General features: G+C 54.3%; 3 protein-coding genes across 6 annotated transcripts in view; 2 read left to right on the forward strand and 1 right to left on the reverse strand.

Annotated features, from left to right (window-relative positions):
• The window catches only part of SNX1 (sorting nexin 1), a 47,355-nt gene extending 44,535 nt beyond the window's left edge, over positions 1–2,820 (forward strand). Inside the window, exon 16 of the mRNA XM_082446763.1 lies at positions 2,390–2,820. The gene's annotated coding sequence lies outside the window, so the exon portion shown is untranslated. The remainder of the gene's footprint in view (positions 1–2,389) is intronic.
• On the forward strand, positions 2,395–7,133 carry SNX22 (sorting nexin 22). Of its 4 annotated transcripts, XM_082448197.1 has the most exons (8): positions 2,395–2,484; positions 3,241–3,448; positions 3,809–3,892; positions 4,322–4,426; positions 4,913–5,007; positions 5,373–5,405; positions 5,638–5,705; positions 6,174–7,133. In XM_082448197.1, the coding sequence occupies exons 1-8, from the start codon at positions 2,479–2,481 to the stop codon at positions 6,241–6,243; spliced, it is 669 nt and encodes a 222-aa protein (XP_082304323.1). In that variant the 5' UTR covers positions 2,395–2,478; the 3' UTR covers positions 6,244–7,133. The 4 variants fall into 4 exon arrangements, with proteins under 4 accessions (XP_082304323.1, XP_082304324.1, XP_082304325.1 ...); XM_082448198.1 differs by lacking the exon at positions 2,395–2,484 and having other exon boundaries at positions 3,300–3,448; XM_082448199.1 differs by lacking the exons at positions 2,395–2,484; positions 5,373–5,405 and having other exon boundaries at positions 3,300–3,448.
• PPIB (peptidylprolyl isomerase B) lies at positions 6,948–13,441 on the reverse strand. Its single transcript, XM_082448206.1, has 5 exons — positions 13,245–13,441; positions 12,391–12,504; positions 11,295–11,388; positions 8,033–8,217; positions 6,948–7,290 (listed from the first exon to the last, which is right to left on the reverse strand). Exons 1-5 carry the CDS (start codon positions 13,377–13,379, stop codon positions 7,168–7,170), a joined length of 651 nt encoding a protein of 216 aa, XP_082304332.1. The 5' UTR covers positions 13,380–13,441; the 3' UTR covers positions 6,948–7,167.
• Positions 13,442–14,970: the final 1,529 nt, after the last annotated feature.

Genomic DNA, 14,970 nt, shown 5'->3' on the forward strand with positions numbered 1-14,970 from the left:
AACTGCTTTGGAGTGTACATCATGTCACGTGTTCCTCTTTACAGGAAAATAGTCTCCATAAGTTGTTTTATCTCCCCAAAGACATAAATGTCTCCAGGTCAAGGATCTTGTTTTTCTTCATTTGGATCTTCACTCAGGTCTAAATGAAATGCTGTGGAATAAGGAGCTGCAGGTTTACTACCAAATGTTTTACGAGTCAGGTGCATCAAATCTCCCTCTATAAATGGGGATGAAAATCCACTGATTTGAGACTTCTCAGGAGCAGCTGAAAATCAAATAAGTGAATGAGGTGGATGATGGTCTGCAGAGAGAGAGAGAGAGAGATAAGAGTCTAACTCTGAAGGTAGGAAGAGGATTTCTGTTGTTATCCCTCTGCAGGCCTTCCTGTAACCCTTCAGCAACCCTGCTCCCTTCCTGCCTCTTTCCCAGGCCTTCCCTCCTCTCCCTAGCGTTTTCCCAACATCCCCCTCCCCCATTAATTCATACAGTCTCTCAATCAACAATGCTTCTTTTGAGCATCTACTACATGCTTGGCACCATGGTGGCAAACCCCTGACAAGAGACCATGTCCTTGGCTCACTAGTACTGAGTCTGGGGGCTGAGTTGGGGACACCAGGGAGAAACAATAAACAAACAGTAACAGTAATATTGGAATGAGTGCAGAGACAAGGTGCTGTGATAGGATGGTCAGGAAGGAAGGTGTCTTTGAGAAGGTGAGTTTTAGGCTAAGAATTAGAAGTTTTAGGCAAAGCCCACCAGGTGAAGAGTCAGGAAAAAGTGTTGCAGGGAGGGATTCCCTGGTGGCACAGTGGTTAAGAATCTACCTGCCAATGTAGGGGACACGGGTTTGATCCCTGGTCCGGGAAGATCCCACATGCCGCAGAGCAACTAAGCCCGTGCGCCACAACTACTGAGCCTGTGCGCCACAACTACTGAGCCTGTGCTCTGGGGCTCACAAGCCACAACTACTGAGCCCGCGTGCCTGGAGCCCGTGCTCCACAACAAGAGAAGCCACCGCAATGAGAAGCCTGCGCATGGCAACGGAAAGTAGCCCCCGCTCGCCGCAACTAGAGAAAGCCCGCACGCAGCAATGAAGACCCAATGCAGCCAAAAATAAATAAAATTTAAAAATTAAAAAAAAAAACCAAACCTTCTAAAAAAAAAAAGTGTTTCAGGGAGATGAAACAGTGAGTATAAATGTCCTGAGGCAAAAAGAGTTTGTTAGGTTTGAAGAACTGGAAGAATGTCGCTGTGGCTGGAGCTCCATGCATGAGAGGGGAGGAGAGAAAATGAGAGATGGGCTGGGTCATTTAGAGCTGTGTAGACTGTGGTGGGGAGGGCGGGTTTTGTTTTACGCACAACGTGAAGCCTTTGGACGGTTTTAAGCAGATGCCTTGACTGTCTGTGCTACTAGGTAGAGAGTAGACCTTGTATGAGGGAGAGAGGCAAGGAAAAACAAGAGAGATCCATTAGAAGATGTGGCAGTGTTCTGGGTGGTAGGAATAGAGACAGAGGGCAGACCTTCATTAGGATGGGCGACCAAGAAGTTTAGAGGTTTGAGGGTCCTAGAAGAGGACTCCCTGAACAGCAGACAAGGAGAGCAGGGCCCCTGACTGATGGGGCCCTAGAGAACAAGGGAGGTAATGAAACACCAGCACTTCTCCTCATGGTGGATTGTTTCCCTTCCAGGAGGTTTCAGCTTCCTGATTCTGAGGCCCCTGTGAGATGGAATTTGGCAGGGGGAAAGTGTGGAACATAGTGTTGGTGAGACCTGCTTGCCCCCTTATGGGGTCATCCTCTCAGCCTCTCTCTGGGGGCAGAGCTGGGAATGGGGAGTTTCTGCTCCAGCTCCGAAACACCTCTGCACTAGCAAGGGAGGGAGGGAGTCAGTGGTCCCCCAACCCCAGCTCCTACGACAGGTTCTCTGCTTGCTCCTTCCCACCATCAAGCTTTCTGCTGGGGTGAGCTCTGGGAGGCAGGGGCCTCGCCTTCCTCCACTGCCCCCCAAGACTACTATCTGGGGAGGAGTCAGTGGAGTGGAGGCTTGTGCTGAATGGGAAAGCTCCCTTATACGGGTGGGGGAAGAGCGCTGAGAGGTGGGAGCAGAAGCCTCTCCTCGCACAGGAGGTGAGAGAGTTCTGGATTAAATCCCGCCACAGACCCAGAAAGACTCTACCAGAAGAGTGGGCAAGGGCAGCCTAGTGCCGCCTCCCGCAGTCTCTCTTCCCCATGCATTGCCCTGCATACCAACATCACCCACCTGTGTCTCCAGGATGAGCCCACAAACTGCCATTTTTCTAATACCTACTCTGCTGAGGGCTTAGCAGGGATTATCTCACTCAGTTTTCGTACACTCTCCTGAAGGAGGCATATTATCTCAATTTTGCAGATGAGCACAGATCTACACAGTTGGGGAAACACAAGCTGTCTGACCGCTGAAGCAGAGCCTCTGTCCCTACACTGCCTCTCCTCCGCCTGATGAAGGTTTGGGCTGAAAGATGACTGAAATGGAGGAATGGATTTTAAAAATGAATGAATGGGGACTTCCCTGGTGGTCCAATGGTTAAGAATCCGTCTTCCAGTGCAGGGGAGGTGGGTTTGATCCCTGGTCTGGGAACTAAGATCCTACTGGCCGCGGGGCAACTAAGCCCACACTCCACAACTAGAGAGCCCGTGTGCTGCAACTAATGAACCCGTGCGCTCTGGAGCCCACGCGCCACAACTAGAGAGAAGCCCACGCGCTGCAACAAAGAGCCTGCCTGCCGCAAATAAGACCAGATGCAGCCAAATAAATAAATAAATATTTTTTTAAAAGATGAATGAATGGGGCCTACGAATGCTGGGGGAAGGGGGACATCAAAGCCAGAGTGCGTCCAAGCTTTACCCCAGGCCGCGCTCCCAGGATCCACGTTGAAGGTGGAGGGAAGGAGATGAGGGTGCAGCCTGGTCCTGGGCAAGGGTGTGAGGAACTCAAGGAACGCCCCTGGTTGATCTGGGCCCAGCCTCCCTCCTTGCCCAGCGCCCACAGGGGCTTACAGTCCTTAGCAGGCGCTCAAATAAGAGCAGGTGAAATTTGGCTCTCCCGCATTCCTGTCAATCACTGGGGACTCGGTGAATGTGGACACGATGACAAACAGATGGCTCTCTGCCGAAGGGTCTCCACGCACTGCGGCCCCACTAGCCTCAGTGGGCGGCGCCCGCCTCGCGCCATCTGGTTGCAGCCTAATCAGCCCCTTGCAGGACCCGGCGGCGCTGGGGAACGCCCGGGGCGGGGCCAACGTGGGGGCGAGGCCCGCAGGCACGAGGAGGCGGGGCCGGCGCCGCCGCGGTCTCTGGTCAGAGCGCGGAGAGTTCGGCTGCCAGCGGCGCGTGGATGCTGGAAGTTCGCATCCCGTCGGTGGGGCCCGAGGCCGAGGGGACCCGGCAGAGCCCCGAGAAAGGCCACATGGTGAGTGGGGGCAGTGGATGGGAATGGACGCGGGGACCCGCCGGATTTCCCTGCGTCGAATGCTCGGGGTCCGAGCGCGGCGGCCCAGGCCGTCTGGGGACACCCTGCCGAGGGTCTCTGGGCCGCTCTGACTTGCCAGCCCCTCCGACGGCGGTCCCGGCTCCTGAGGGACTGACTGCACGGAGCAGAGTCCCCAAGTGTGTGGGGACGTGGGAGGGTCCCTGGGAGCAGCACTCCCTGGCGCTCCCAGGCCGCTTTGTGCCTCTGAGGGCGGAGGGTGGGCGCGTCGCCGGGAGCCGGTCCTGCTACACCCACCCGCCGGGCCTCACGCGCACCCGGCTGCCCTCCCGCGCCCGCCAGGTGTTCCGAGTGGAGGTGCTGTGCCACGGGCGCAGACACACCGTGCAGAGGCGCTACAGCGAGTTCCACGCGCTGCACAAACGGGTGAGGCTGCGCCCACCACCGACAGACAGACCCCGGCCCGGCTCCTTCCCAAGCCCTGAGAGGCAGGCAGACGAGCTGGCGGGCCCCAGCCTCTGCCACACCCATTACCGGGCCCTAGAGAGCTCAGGTCGTGGGCACAGACCTCCCTGCGGGCTGTGGAATGGGCGCGAAGGGGCAGGTCCCCACGTGCTGCCCGTGCGCCTGCGCGGCCGGTCTGGCGTCGGGCGTCTTGGGGGCGGACGGGGGTGTTGGGGGCTCCTCTCGCCCTTGTCCCAACCACTACTCACCACGCGGGCGTGTCTCAGGGTACAGCCTGAAGTTTGGGGGTGTGGGTGGCAGGGAGGACTGGGGAGGGCTCTTGGCTAGGATGAAGTGAGCTTGAGGGCTCAGTCGGGATGCTGTGATCGCACCGCGGTAACCTCCTGGCAGATCAAGAAACTGTCCAAAGTGCCCGACTTCCCCTCGAAACGCCTGCCCAACTGGAGGACCAGAGGACTGGAGCAGCGGCGGCAGAGCTTGGAGGCCTATATCCAGGTGTGCGTGGGTCTCACTCTGTTGCCTCTCAGCCTGCTGGACCAGAGGTGTGACACTGGCAGAGAGGTGCGGGGGCATGGGGTGAGGGAGACCTACATTTTGGCAATGTTCTAGTACTTCATCCCTCTCTGAATTGGTAGGATTGAGTGAGGTAACCAGGAGGCAGGTAGTCCCAGTTAAATGAAGGCTAGCTCTCTTTTCCTCCAGGGTGAGATCCTGTGCTGCCCTCATGATAAGGGTGGAGACCCTTCCTCCCCTCTCCCACACGGTTATGCCCAGTTGCAGGCCAGGCTGGCTTCATGGGCCAATCTGTGTAGTCACCCAGGGCCAGTGCCCAGAAGGGCCCTAGCTTGGTTTAATGCTCTGCTTTGGCTGTCTTGAAATTCTTTATCATTTTGGAAGGGCCCACACGTTTTCATTTTGCACCAGGCTCTGCGTATTACACAGCTGAATCTGATTACAGGTTGCCTCTCTTCTTTTCTCCAGGGTATTCTATACTTGAACCAGGATGTGCCCAAGGAACTACTGGAATTCCTGAGTCTTCGCCACTTGCCCATAGTTCCCAAGGCCGGCAGCTGGGGGTGAGCATCCCTAGAGGCGCTTGGCATGAGAGGGGCCCCAGTGTTGTGGGGACAGGGGCTCTCTGCAGCCAGCAGGTGAGGAAAGGTTTTAGAGGCCAAGCCCCTTTCCTTCTTGTATCTGCCAGGCCCTAGCCTGGTTCTTCCTCTTTGAGACACAATCTCCCCGGTAGGCTTTCTTGACCCCGGTGGAGGGGCTGTTTTCTGAAGAGCCTTGGCTACCTCGGGTGCCTCCGGAGCTGAGTTTGTTACAAATAGAAGCAGCAGTCCCCTGGGAGGTGAAATTCTGGGCTTCCGCATCTCCACCCCTGCCACACGCTCCCCCCGGGCATCCCCCAGGCAGCTCACAGCCTCTCTCTTCTTTTCAGCACCCTGGGGGAGTTCCTGCCAGGCAACAGCAGGCAAGTCAAAGTCCCTGTCTGCACTGGGTCTCTGCTGCCCCCTCGTGGCCATATGCCAGGGCCTGAAGTCTCTGGCCTGTCCCCGTGGTCCAGGTTTTCATGTTGTTGCCTCCTGAGCCCACTTCCCACTTTTCCTCTGTGGGTCCTTGGTGATCTCAGTCCTTAGTCTCCACCCAATCTGAGACTTTTCTCTGTTTCCCCCTCCACTGTTCATGACCCTTTTTCTTCCTAGCTCACAGCTGTACCACCGGCCTGTTATCAGCTTCTGCATGGATCCTTATATTTGCATCCCATCCCCAGGTGAGGAGGTGCCTCTGACCCATAATCCACATTTAGGGCCCAGGTACCAGTGTGGGAGTGAGGGTGAACTTGATATTTCTCAGCTCCCAGGACCCCTAGGCAGCATCTCCCTCCTACTGCCCTCCTTTGGGGCCACACCTCCCTGCTGTTCCTGTGCCCATGTAGCCTGCTTTGTATTTTCCTCCAGGAAGTAGACATGGTGAAATGAGCTTGGCTCCCCTGGTCTCCATTCCTTACCAGCCTAGCTTTACCAAGATGTGAACAGAATGTGAGCTGGGAATGCCAAGGCCCCATTTGAGGTGGCCAGCTGCTACCTGCTGCCTTGGCAGGGACCCCGGTTCTCAGGGAACAGGGGGCGCTGAGCCTATGAGCAGGAGCTCAGGGAGCTGCAGGCCTGCAGCCAGGCCCACCCCACCTCCTCTTGCCTTGAAGCCCCCACCCCTTACTCCTGTTTTCCTTCTGTCCTAGAGCCTCTGCCCAACGTGGTGGTGAATGGTGTGCTCCAGGGCCTCTATGGCTTCAGCGCCAGCACAGCTAAAGCCCAGCCAGAGGCTGCCTGTCACCCTGCTCCAGTGCCACCAATGCCCTGACCAGTCCAGAGGGCTTTAGGCCACCTGCCAGGACAGTCATGTACCTCAGTCCTATGAAAGGGACATGGGCTGGGTCAGCCTTGGCTTGGACCCAGGACTCACCACCCTCCACCCCTCCAGGCTCAGAACTCAGCTGCACTGGTATCTGAGGTGGTAGAATCCTGCACTCCTAGAGCCCAGGGGCCAAGGTAGGGACAACAGAGGATAGGGAATAAAGGGAGAGGGAGAATTCCTTTAGAATGTTCATAGCCCACCAGTTTGGAGGTGGGCTATGAAAAGGTGCAGGTGTATTCCTTTACCTACATCAGGAGAAAGGTGGGGCGGGGCAGGGACGTGCAAAGGCTGAGGCACAGTGGCTAGCCAAGTTCAGAAGCAAGGGGCAAAAACTCCTGCTTGACGTTTTGTGTGTAGCACACTTTTTTGTGAATGTTCAGATCTGTTTCCCCCTGCCCTCCCAGACTTGTGTGGCCAGTTGGAAATGTCTGGTTTGTGTTCATCTCTCCCTCATTTCTGGAGCATTTCTGGAGGGAAAGGGTTCAGGCCGGAACCCAAGGAGGGGGCAGGCACCACTGCCACAGGAGCCCCAGACAGGCTGGCACTGGACTTGGGGTCGGGGGGTGCCGCAGGCCGCAGAACCCAGCCCATACGCAGATTATAAAAAAAACACCTTTTTTTTAATCGGTCAGTGTTGGTAGGAGTTTGTTACAAAACTGGGCCCGTGGGCCCGCGGAATGTGAAGGGAGGGGTCCACTCCATCAGACGCCAGCACTAGGGCCAGTGCAGCATGGAGCCCTGTGGCGGGCTGTCTTCACCCCCGGGAGGGCAACAGGGCCACACAGACAGTCGCTCAAAGAGAAGAGGTCCCTGGGGCCCTACTCCTTGGCGATGGCGAAGGGCTTCTCCACTTCGATCTTGCCACAGTCTGCGATCGTCACGTCCTTCAGAGGCCTGTCCCGACCGTCTGTCTTGGTGCTCTCCACCTTACGCACTACATCCTGGGGAGGAAGGCAGAGTGTCAGGCGGTCTGCCGGTTGAGGGAGACGGGCCCCAGCGTGCGGCCGCAAGGGCTGAAACCCGCACGTGACCTGTACAAACCATGAGGCACCAAAATCCTAAGGGCATTGTGGCCGGGCGCCAGCCCAGGGCAAGGAACCCAGCTTTGACAACAGGAGGATGCAGTAGTTTCGATCCTCTGAAGTATGACCCAGGCTGGGCTAGGGGTGAGGGCGCGGGGGGAGGCTGGGGAGAGGGTGCCAAGTGGCTTCTCCGGGACAGCGTGTTCGGCTGGGTCCTGTACAACCGACGGTGGTGCCAGGACATGCCTGCCTGAGTGACGGGATGGAGGGTCCTCAATTGTGCAGCCTCACCGAGACCTCCTGGCCGGCCTCTGCCTTGGGCCTGGAGGGATTTAGAACTTGGAGGCAGGACTTCCCTGGCGGCCCAGTGGTTAAGACTCTGGGCTTCCGCGACAGGAGGCACGGGTTCGATCCCTGGTCAGGGAACTAAGATCCTGCACGCTAGACAGCGTGACCAAAAAAAAACAAAAAAGAACTCGGGGGCATAGAGAGAGAGGCTGTTTAGTCTCAATTTCCCCCAGGTTTGTAGAAATAAACACTGGTCAGAATCTGTACATTCCCTTCTGGGAAAGGGATAAAATATATGGATCCCCTGCCCTGGGGTCTGTGTCAGATCCCTGGTCAGGGTTGCCCAGGGTTAGTCCCTCCCCCGCAAACTTACCATGCCCTCTAGAACTTTGCCGAACACGACATGCTTGCCATCTAACCAGGCTGTCTTGACCGTCGTGATGAAGAACTGGGAGCCGTTGGTGTCTTTGCCTGCGTTGGCCATGCTCACCCAGCCGGGGCCATAGTGTTTCAGCTTGAAGTTCTCATCAGGGAAGCGTTCGCCGTAGATGCTCTTCCCTGGGAAGAAAGAGTAGGTCAGGGGAGCTGGGGGAGCCCCAACGAAGCAGATCTTTGGGGCGAGGATTCCAGAGGCTGAACCTGTCCCCCGTGCCAGGCCAGGCCCCAGTGGAGTACAAGGACGTACAAGCTGTTCCCTTCCTACCCTCGGGCCCTGGAGCCAAACCATGCTGACAGCCCAAGTGGGGCACGAGGCCGGGGTGATTTAGTGCATAGCTCACACGATGATTACTTTGAGAATATAATTGTATGACTTTCAAATAAGGCACATGTTAAAAACTACCTTGGCTGTGGCCGGAGAGGCCTGCCATGGGGACTTTAGTGGAGGGAGGTGCTGTGCAGGATGCAGGGGAGGTAAGAACCCTCCAGAAAAGGAGGACTGCTGTGGCTGACCAGCTTTTCTTCCTAAGAGCACAAAAGATACTGAGGACACTCCAAAGCAGGAAGAGCGATGAGTGGGGGGGGCAGGGAGAAGCAAAAGAGCGGGGCCGCCATTTGCGTTCTGGAAAGTCAAGAGCCTCTTACCAACGCATGAACCCAAATAAAAGGTGGCTCTGAGTGTGTGTACTGTCTCTGTCTGTGGAGGGTCTGGGGCCAGCGTACAAGATAGTGGAGCCGAGAGAGGATCTCTACCCCATTCCAGAGATCCTAACCTAAGTTCCCAAGGCTGGTTCCAGGAGAAATACTGCACCCTTCTTTGTCCCTGTCCTCTCCTAGAGATTTACACTGTGCACTAGAGGCCCCAAGAAACCCAGCAACAAAGAAGTAATTTTCATTTTGTTCTACCCATCACCTTTCAAACTTATTTGCGTACGAAACCTTTTTTCCTCCTCGATTCACGTATTTTCATCCTGTGGTTCCTGCAGAGTGCAACCAGGTTGGGAAGCTGTCCTAGACTGATGCTAAGGAGGTATTTCTGATTGTACAGTAAGTGGGAAGTCTGAAAATGACCGGGCCAGGAAGGACTCAACCAGACAGATAAGGAGATTGGGGAGCCTCTTTACATCAGTTTTGTATTACTTGTTCTACTTCACCAGGAGATCATGGTGCTGTGACTTGGGGTGTTTTCTAACAGCATGACAAGGAAGACTTGTTCCCCCTTCCTATCAAAGAGAGAATAGTTTTGGAGGGGAGTAGTGGGACCAAAAAAAGCAATTTTTATTTGTAATGTGAAATGTGAAAATAAAACTGTCAACTCTTTTGTTTTTTTTTTAAAAAGAGGATTCCCATGTGACAATCCTCTTTGTACATCTCAGTGAACTGCAGGGTTTCAACTACTGCTGCTATCCAGAAAATCCCCAAATCTATATCCTTAGCTCCAATTGCTTTCCCAAGATACAAGGAGTCCCAAACTTAAATGGATAGTGAAGGTTTTAAACTCAACATACTTTGTCAGCTTTCTCTCCAGACTTCGGTTATTCTTTTGACATTTGTTTCCTCCGCACGTTGTCAATGTTGTCCTCACCCCCATCACGGATTCATCCTTTTTCCCATTCCTGCTATCCCCGCTGCAATCACGGCTAATGCTCAGAGTGGGAACAGTGTGCCAGAGGGCTGGTGCAAGCATGTGAAACATAAAAAACCCACCCTATGAGGCAGGAGCTAAGAGCCCCATTTCAAAGATGAAGAAACTGAGGTACAGAGGTTAAAGGTACCCCAGCTGGGAAGTAGCAGAGCTGGAATTCAAACCAAGGTGGTCTGGCTCTCGAATCTCTGCTCTTACCCACTAGGTATCCTCCCTGGGTTCAGGCCCACATCGCCCGACGCAGGGGCAGCTGCACCAACGCCCCTGCCAGTCTGCTTCTCCTGTGTCCATGTCCTGAATCTGCCACATTATTATCCCTCAAACTCCTTTGCGATCACAGGCCTTGCTTCCATTCAAGTCTTCAGCGGATCCTCACTCCGTGGAGGACAAAGCCCTGGGTCCCTGGCCTGGCTGCGGCCCGCCACTCTGGGCTCCCGGTGGGAGCTTCACTTCCAACCTCCTGACCCCACCTTTGGCCAAGCTCCTGCCGCAGACCAGACCTGAGCTCACGCCTTAACCCTGCCTCTTCCCTGCCCATTCAAATTCTCCCCAGCCAGATCTGTCACCGCTCAAATCTGTCCTCACGTTTACGAGGCCATTTCCTGATCACCTTGGCGCAAAGTGAGTCCTTTACTTGTCAGCACTTTGACGACGGCTGACTTTACTTACCACTTGCTGGGCACTACGCACTCAACATCTCACCTCACCCTCCCAGCACCCACAACTCTTACCACTTACTCTACAGAAGAGGAAACTGAGGTTCAGAGGACTCACTTGCCTGAGGTCACAAAGTAAGAAGGTGGCAGACACCCAACTGCGTGACTCCATGATTACAGTGCTTTTGTATCACGTCTGCTTTGTCTTTGTCGTCCAGCTAGCTATGACTTACATCTTGTATTATGTCCCTTTCATAGTGTTTTCTCCTCTTTCTTCCCACCTCGACGACAAACCACTTGAGGACAGAGCCCGAGCCCTAAAAGCTGTGTAACAGCCCATTTGTGACTCTTCAGGTATTGGAAGTGAAAGGGAGTTGCTGTCCCACTGGTTTTTGCATCCTCAGCACCCACCACAGAGCCTGGCCCAGTAAATACTGATCGGTGGGGTGAGCTGCAGCTGCGGTCTAAAGGAACAGCAGGCTGTGCACCCAAGTGTGGTGAGACCTGTTGGTTAGTCCAGGCTGTCTGTCTGTCCTACTGTAAAAGTAGCGCAGGTGGGACTGGCAGCTCTTGCCAAGTGGTCTCTGGGGGGAGACCGCCAAGGAAAGCAATTTCTCCCACCCTTGCTGGGGCTTCCAAGGCCGCCCACACAAGCTTTGCATGCCTGACTTAGAATCACCTACAGGTGTTTCACTTTGCTCCCCTCCCCGCAGGACGTACTGCGAGGCAAGTCACCGAGGCTGTAGGCCTGGGTCAGCTGGTCTGCCACAGCTGTGCAAGATTCTCTTATGTCCACCTGAAACCCATTCCTCCCTCTCCTTTGTACTGGGTTCCCTGGCCCTCCCACCTTGGGGGCTGCACTGACAGACCCCTCTGCCCAGAGGATTTGAGGTTACCTCCAGTGCCATCTCCCCGAGTGAAGTCTCCACCCTGGATCATGAAGTCCTTGATCACACGATGGAATTTGCTGTCTTTGTAGCCAAATCCTTTCTAGAAAAAGGGATGAGAAGGTGAGGAGGTGGCATGAGGCACCAGGCAGACATTAAATAGGCCCTGCAGGAACCCAGCCCACAACAACTGCTCACTGAAGAGAAACCTCTGCTGGCAGATTCATCCTTCAACGTGCCACCGGGTGACCAGTTATCAAAGGCCAGGCCTGGAGCACACAGATCCAGGAAAGGCTATAAGACCGCACATTTCCTCTGCCTTTATACAATTCTACTTCATACACAATGCCTCCACCTTTCCCCTCTCGTTTTTTCCTAATCTAATCATAGGAAGAGAAGAAAACTGACCGAAAAAAAAGTTACCTGCTGACCCAATGGGAAGTTGGAATGCAGACTTTCTTAAATGGGGCATTCATTTCCTTAAAACCTGGAAAGCTCTGGGCCCCTCACTCTGGTGCAGAGACCACAAACTAGTTTCCCTGGATGTTTTCTCTGGTTACTGCAATGTCTCAAAGATGAAAAATTTTCTCAAAAAAAGAAAAAAAAATTCTAATTCTGGATTTAGTTTAAAAAAACTCAGAAGGGCTTCCCTGGTGGCGCAGTGGTTGAGAATCATCTGCCTGCTAATGCAGGGGACACGGGTTCGAGCCCTGGTCTGGGAAGATCCCATATGCCGCGGAGCAACTAGGCCCGTGAGCCACAACTACTGAGCCTGTGCGTCTGGAGCCTGTGCTCCGCAACAAGAAAGGCCGCGACAGTGAGAGGCCCGCGCACCGCGATGAAGAGTGGCCTCCACTTGCCACAACTGGAGAAAGCCCTCGCACAGAAACGAAGACCCAACACAGCCATAAATAAATAAATAAATAAAAAACTCAGAAGGTATGATAATATGATGACACTGGGTTCCCAGTGCCAGAGGGCACAGCTGGTACTCCGTGACGGCCACTGCTATGGGTGGGCCACACTCTGCAGTTCAGTTTGCCGCCAGCCCTACTTGCCAACTCCGCTGCCTGTGAGCTTGGCTACCTCCGCTCTAGCCACTTACCTCTCCTGTAGCCAAGGCCACAAAATTATCCACAGTTTTTGGAACAGTTTTTCCAAACAGACCGATGACCACCCGGCCTATATCTTCATCTCCAATTCGCAAGTCAAAGTACACCTGAGGAAAAAGACCATTTCAAACTGAGCCTCTTAAAAGGGTCCTTCCAAGGGAACTGAGGGCCCAAGAAGCTACCCGGAGGTAAGCTTCCGGGTAAGAAAACAGACCCATATTTTAAGAGCAGTGTTTCTGAATCTGATTTTGGTGGCGACAAAAACCCCATGAGAATCTAATGAAAGCTCCATATGTTTGTTTACACTCTCCTTAGACTACAGGGTAACAACCTTTGCTCTAAATAAATAATGGGCCCAGATTCTAAAACTTAACATCAAAACACCATAAAGACAGGAGCCTAAGCACACCACTCAGGTGTAAACTATTACATTGCTGTGCTCTGTATGTGAAATGGCTAAAATCTGGCCTACGTAGAGAAAAGACTGGCAATTTGGCAGACGTGATCTTTCACCATTTCCTCAGCACTGTGGGGTATCTGCAAATAGACGGCTCTGAGTCTGCAATGCCGGCCCCAGCTGGGCATCCTGGGCGCCAACGCCTGGGTCTGGGCTGGGCTCTCGGGGAGGATCCGGGTCATTCTCCGGTCTGAATGGGGGAGGATGGCCCAGGCACCAAGAGGTCACGACAGGGAAACTAGGGAGGGGCAGAGACAAAGCCGAGGACGCCCAGGCCCGAGCTCCGGGACCCGAAATGCCTCGGACATGTGTGACCAGAAGCGCCAAGGCCGGAACCCAGGCGGCGGAGGGCAGGCCTCGCCAGGCAGGTCTGGAGACGGGAGGCTGAACCTTAGCAGTGACTTTGGGCCCCTTCTTCTTCTCATCTGCAGCAGAAGGTCCAGGCAGCAGCAGGAAGAGGACGGAGCCCACGATGAGGGCGGCGACGAAGAGCACCTTCATGTTCCGCTCCGAGAGGCGCAGCATCCACCGGGCGAAGCTAGCGCGGCCCGGGCTGCGGACGCTGGAAGAGGGTGGGGGCGCGGCGACGTGGGCCCGGCGCCTCCACCGAGCGCAGCCGGGGGAAACCGGGGCTCCTGCAGGCCTCCTAGCGGGAGGCAGGCCCCATTTCCCCCTCTGGTTGGGCGCCAGATGGTAGCTCCCCCTGGGGGGCGGAGCCCGGCTCGCCGACTGGGCGGGCGAAGACGCGGGCTCGTGGGTGGCTGCCACGTTACTGCGGCCTCATTGGCTTCACAGCTCGCCGACGCCCAAACAGGAAGGGGATCAACGGAAGGCGGCGCCCCCTCCAAGAGCCCCGGATTGGGCTTCTGAAGAGGCTACCAGCCCAAGCGGAGAGACCCCATGGCCCGCCGTGCCTTTGCGGAAGTAGTTTGGCAGGTGGTGACCGGGGCTGTAGGTTAGGAAGTCCGTGGATGGGGCAGAAGACACTTGTCGTTGTCCGTATTGGGCCAGTCAAGGGTTAGTCACACCGAATTGGGTTTAAATGTGACAGCCTCCAAAAACTCAGGGCACGTTTATGCCTACCCAGAGTATAACCTTATACAGCTCCTTCTGTTTTTCTTGCAAAACGTGCTTCAAAACCCACTTCCTTTTGACTTAATCCCTGTCGCTGTCCTACCTTTTTTTCTCTCCCTGCTCTAATCTTACTGTGCTTACTGCTGTATGAGTCAACGCACACTATTGTATACTCTGGTTCTTAACTTCCTTTCTTTACCTGTTTTCCCAAGCAACTACATTTTAAAATTTTTATTTATTTTGGTGTGAAACGGACTGTGTTGCTCTTACTTTGTATACAGCTCCCCCAACTGCTGCAGGGCTAAGTGCTCAACAAATGCTGGATGGAACAACCGTCACGTTAGCACTGAGGTGGGAAATAATATCTGCAAGGGTCTGAGGTTGAGTCCCTCTTTTCTAGAAACCTCCAGGAAGGTCAGGAGTAGTCGTCAGATGCGCCCCCAGCAGTATTTCAGGGCTCCAAAGACGCTTGTTCCCAACAGTCTGCAACATATATACTTCAGTACTGGGAGTCTTGCACACACACACCCCCAAAATTGCCACTGACATCTTTCTAAAGCTCGGAACCATGACATTATTAAATGTCTTTAATTTTCAAAGATTAACTTTACAGAAATTCCTGGTCTTCACAGCCCAGATTGTAGGTAGACATGGCTCCATTTGTATAGTCGAACTTGGCAGTTTGGTCTCTATATAAGGTGCCGAGCTGAGTTTGAGGTTATGCATGGCCACCGACGTTACCTTGTCCTTCCTTACACTGAGGTCACTGCAGGCGGACTGCAGAGCTTCCACAGTTCTCTCAAATAAATACAAATAGCATTTGCTGTTTCTAATTCTCACACCTCAATCCAGACCACCTCTCAATGAGGTGGAGGTTCTTCTAGGTAAAACTGTTGCACTGAGAAAGACGATCTTTCAACCCCCTCTTCCTCCCCTCCTTCATTTTTTGGGTCTATTAAGCCTCTTTCCCCACTCGCTGGTCTCACACTGCCCACACTGAGAAAATTGTTTACCAAGCTATGTTTTCAAAGTAGCCTTCTCC

The sequence above is a fragment of the Balaenoptera physalus genome (genome assembly GCF_965194825.1).
Source record: "Balaenoptera physalus genome assembly, chromosome: 2".
NCBI lineage: Eukaryota > Metazoa > Chordata > Mammalia > Artiodactyla > Balaenopteridae > Balaenoptera > Balaenoptera physalus.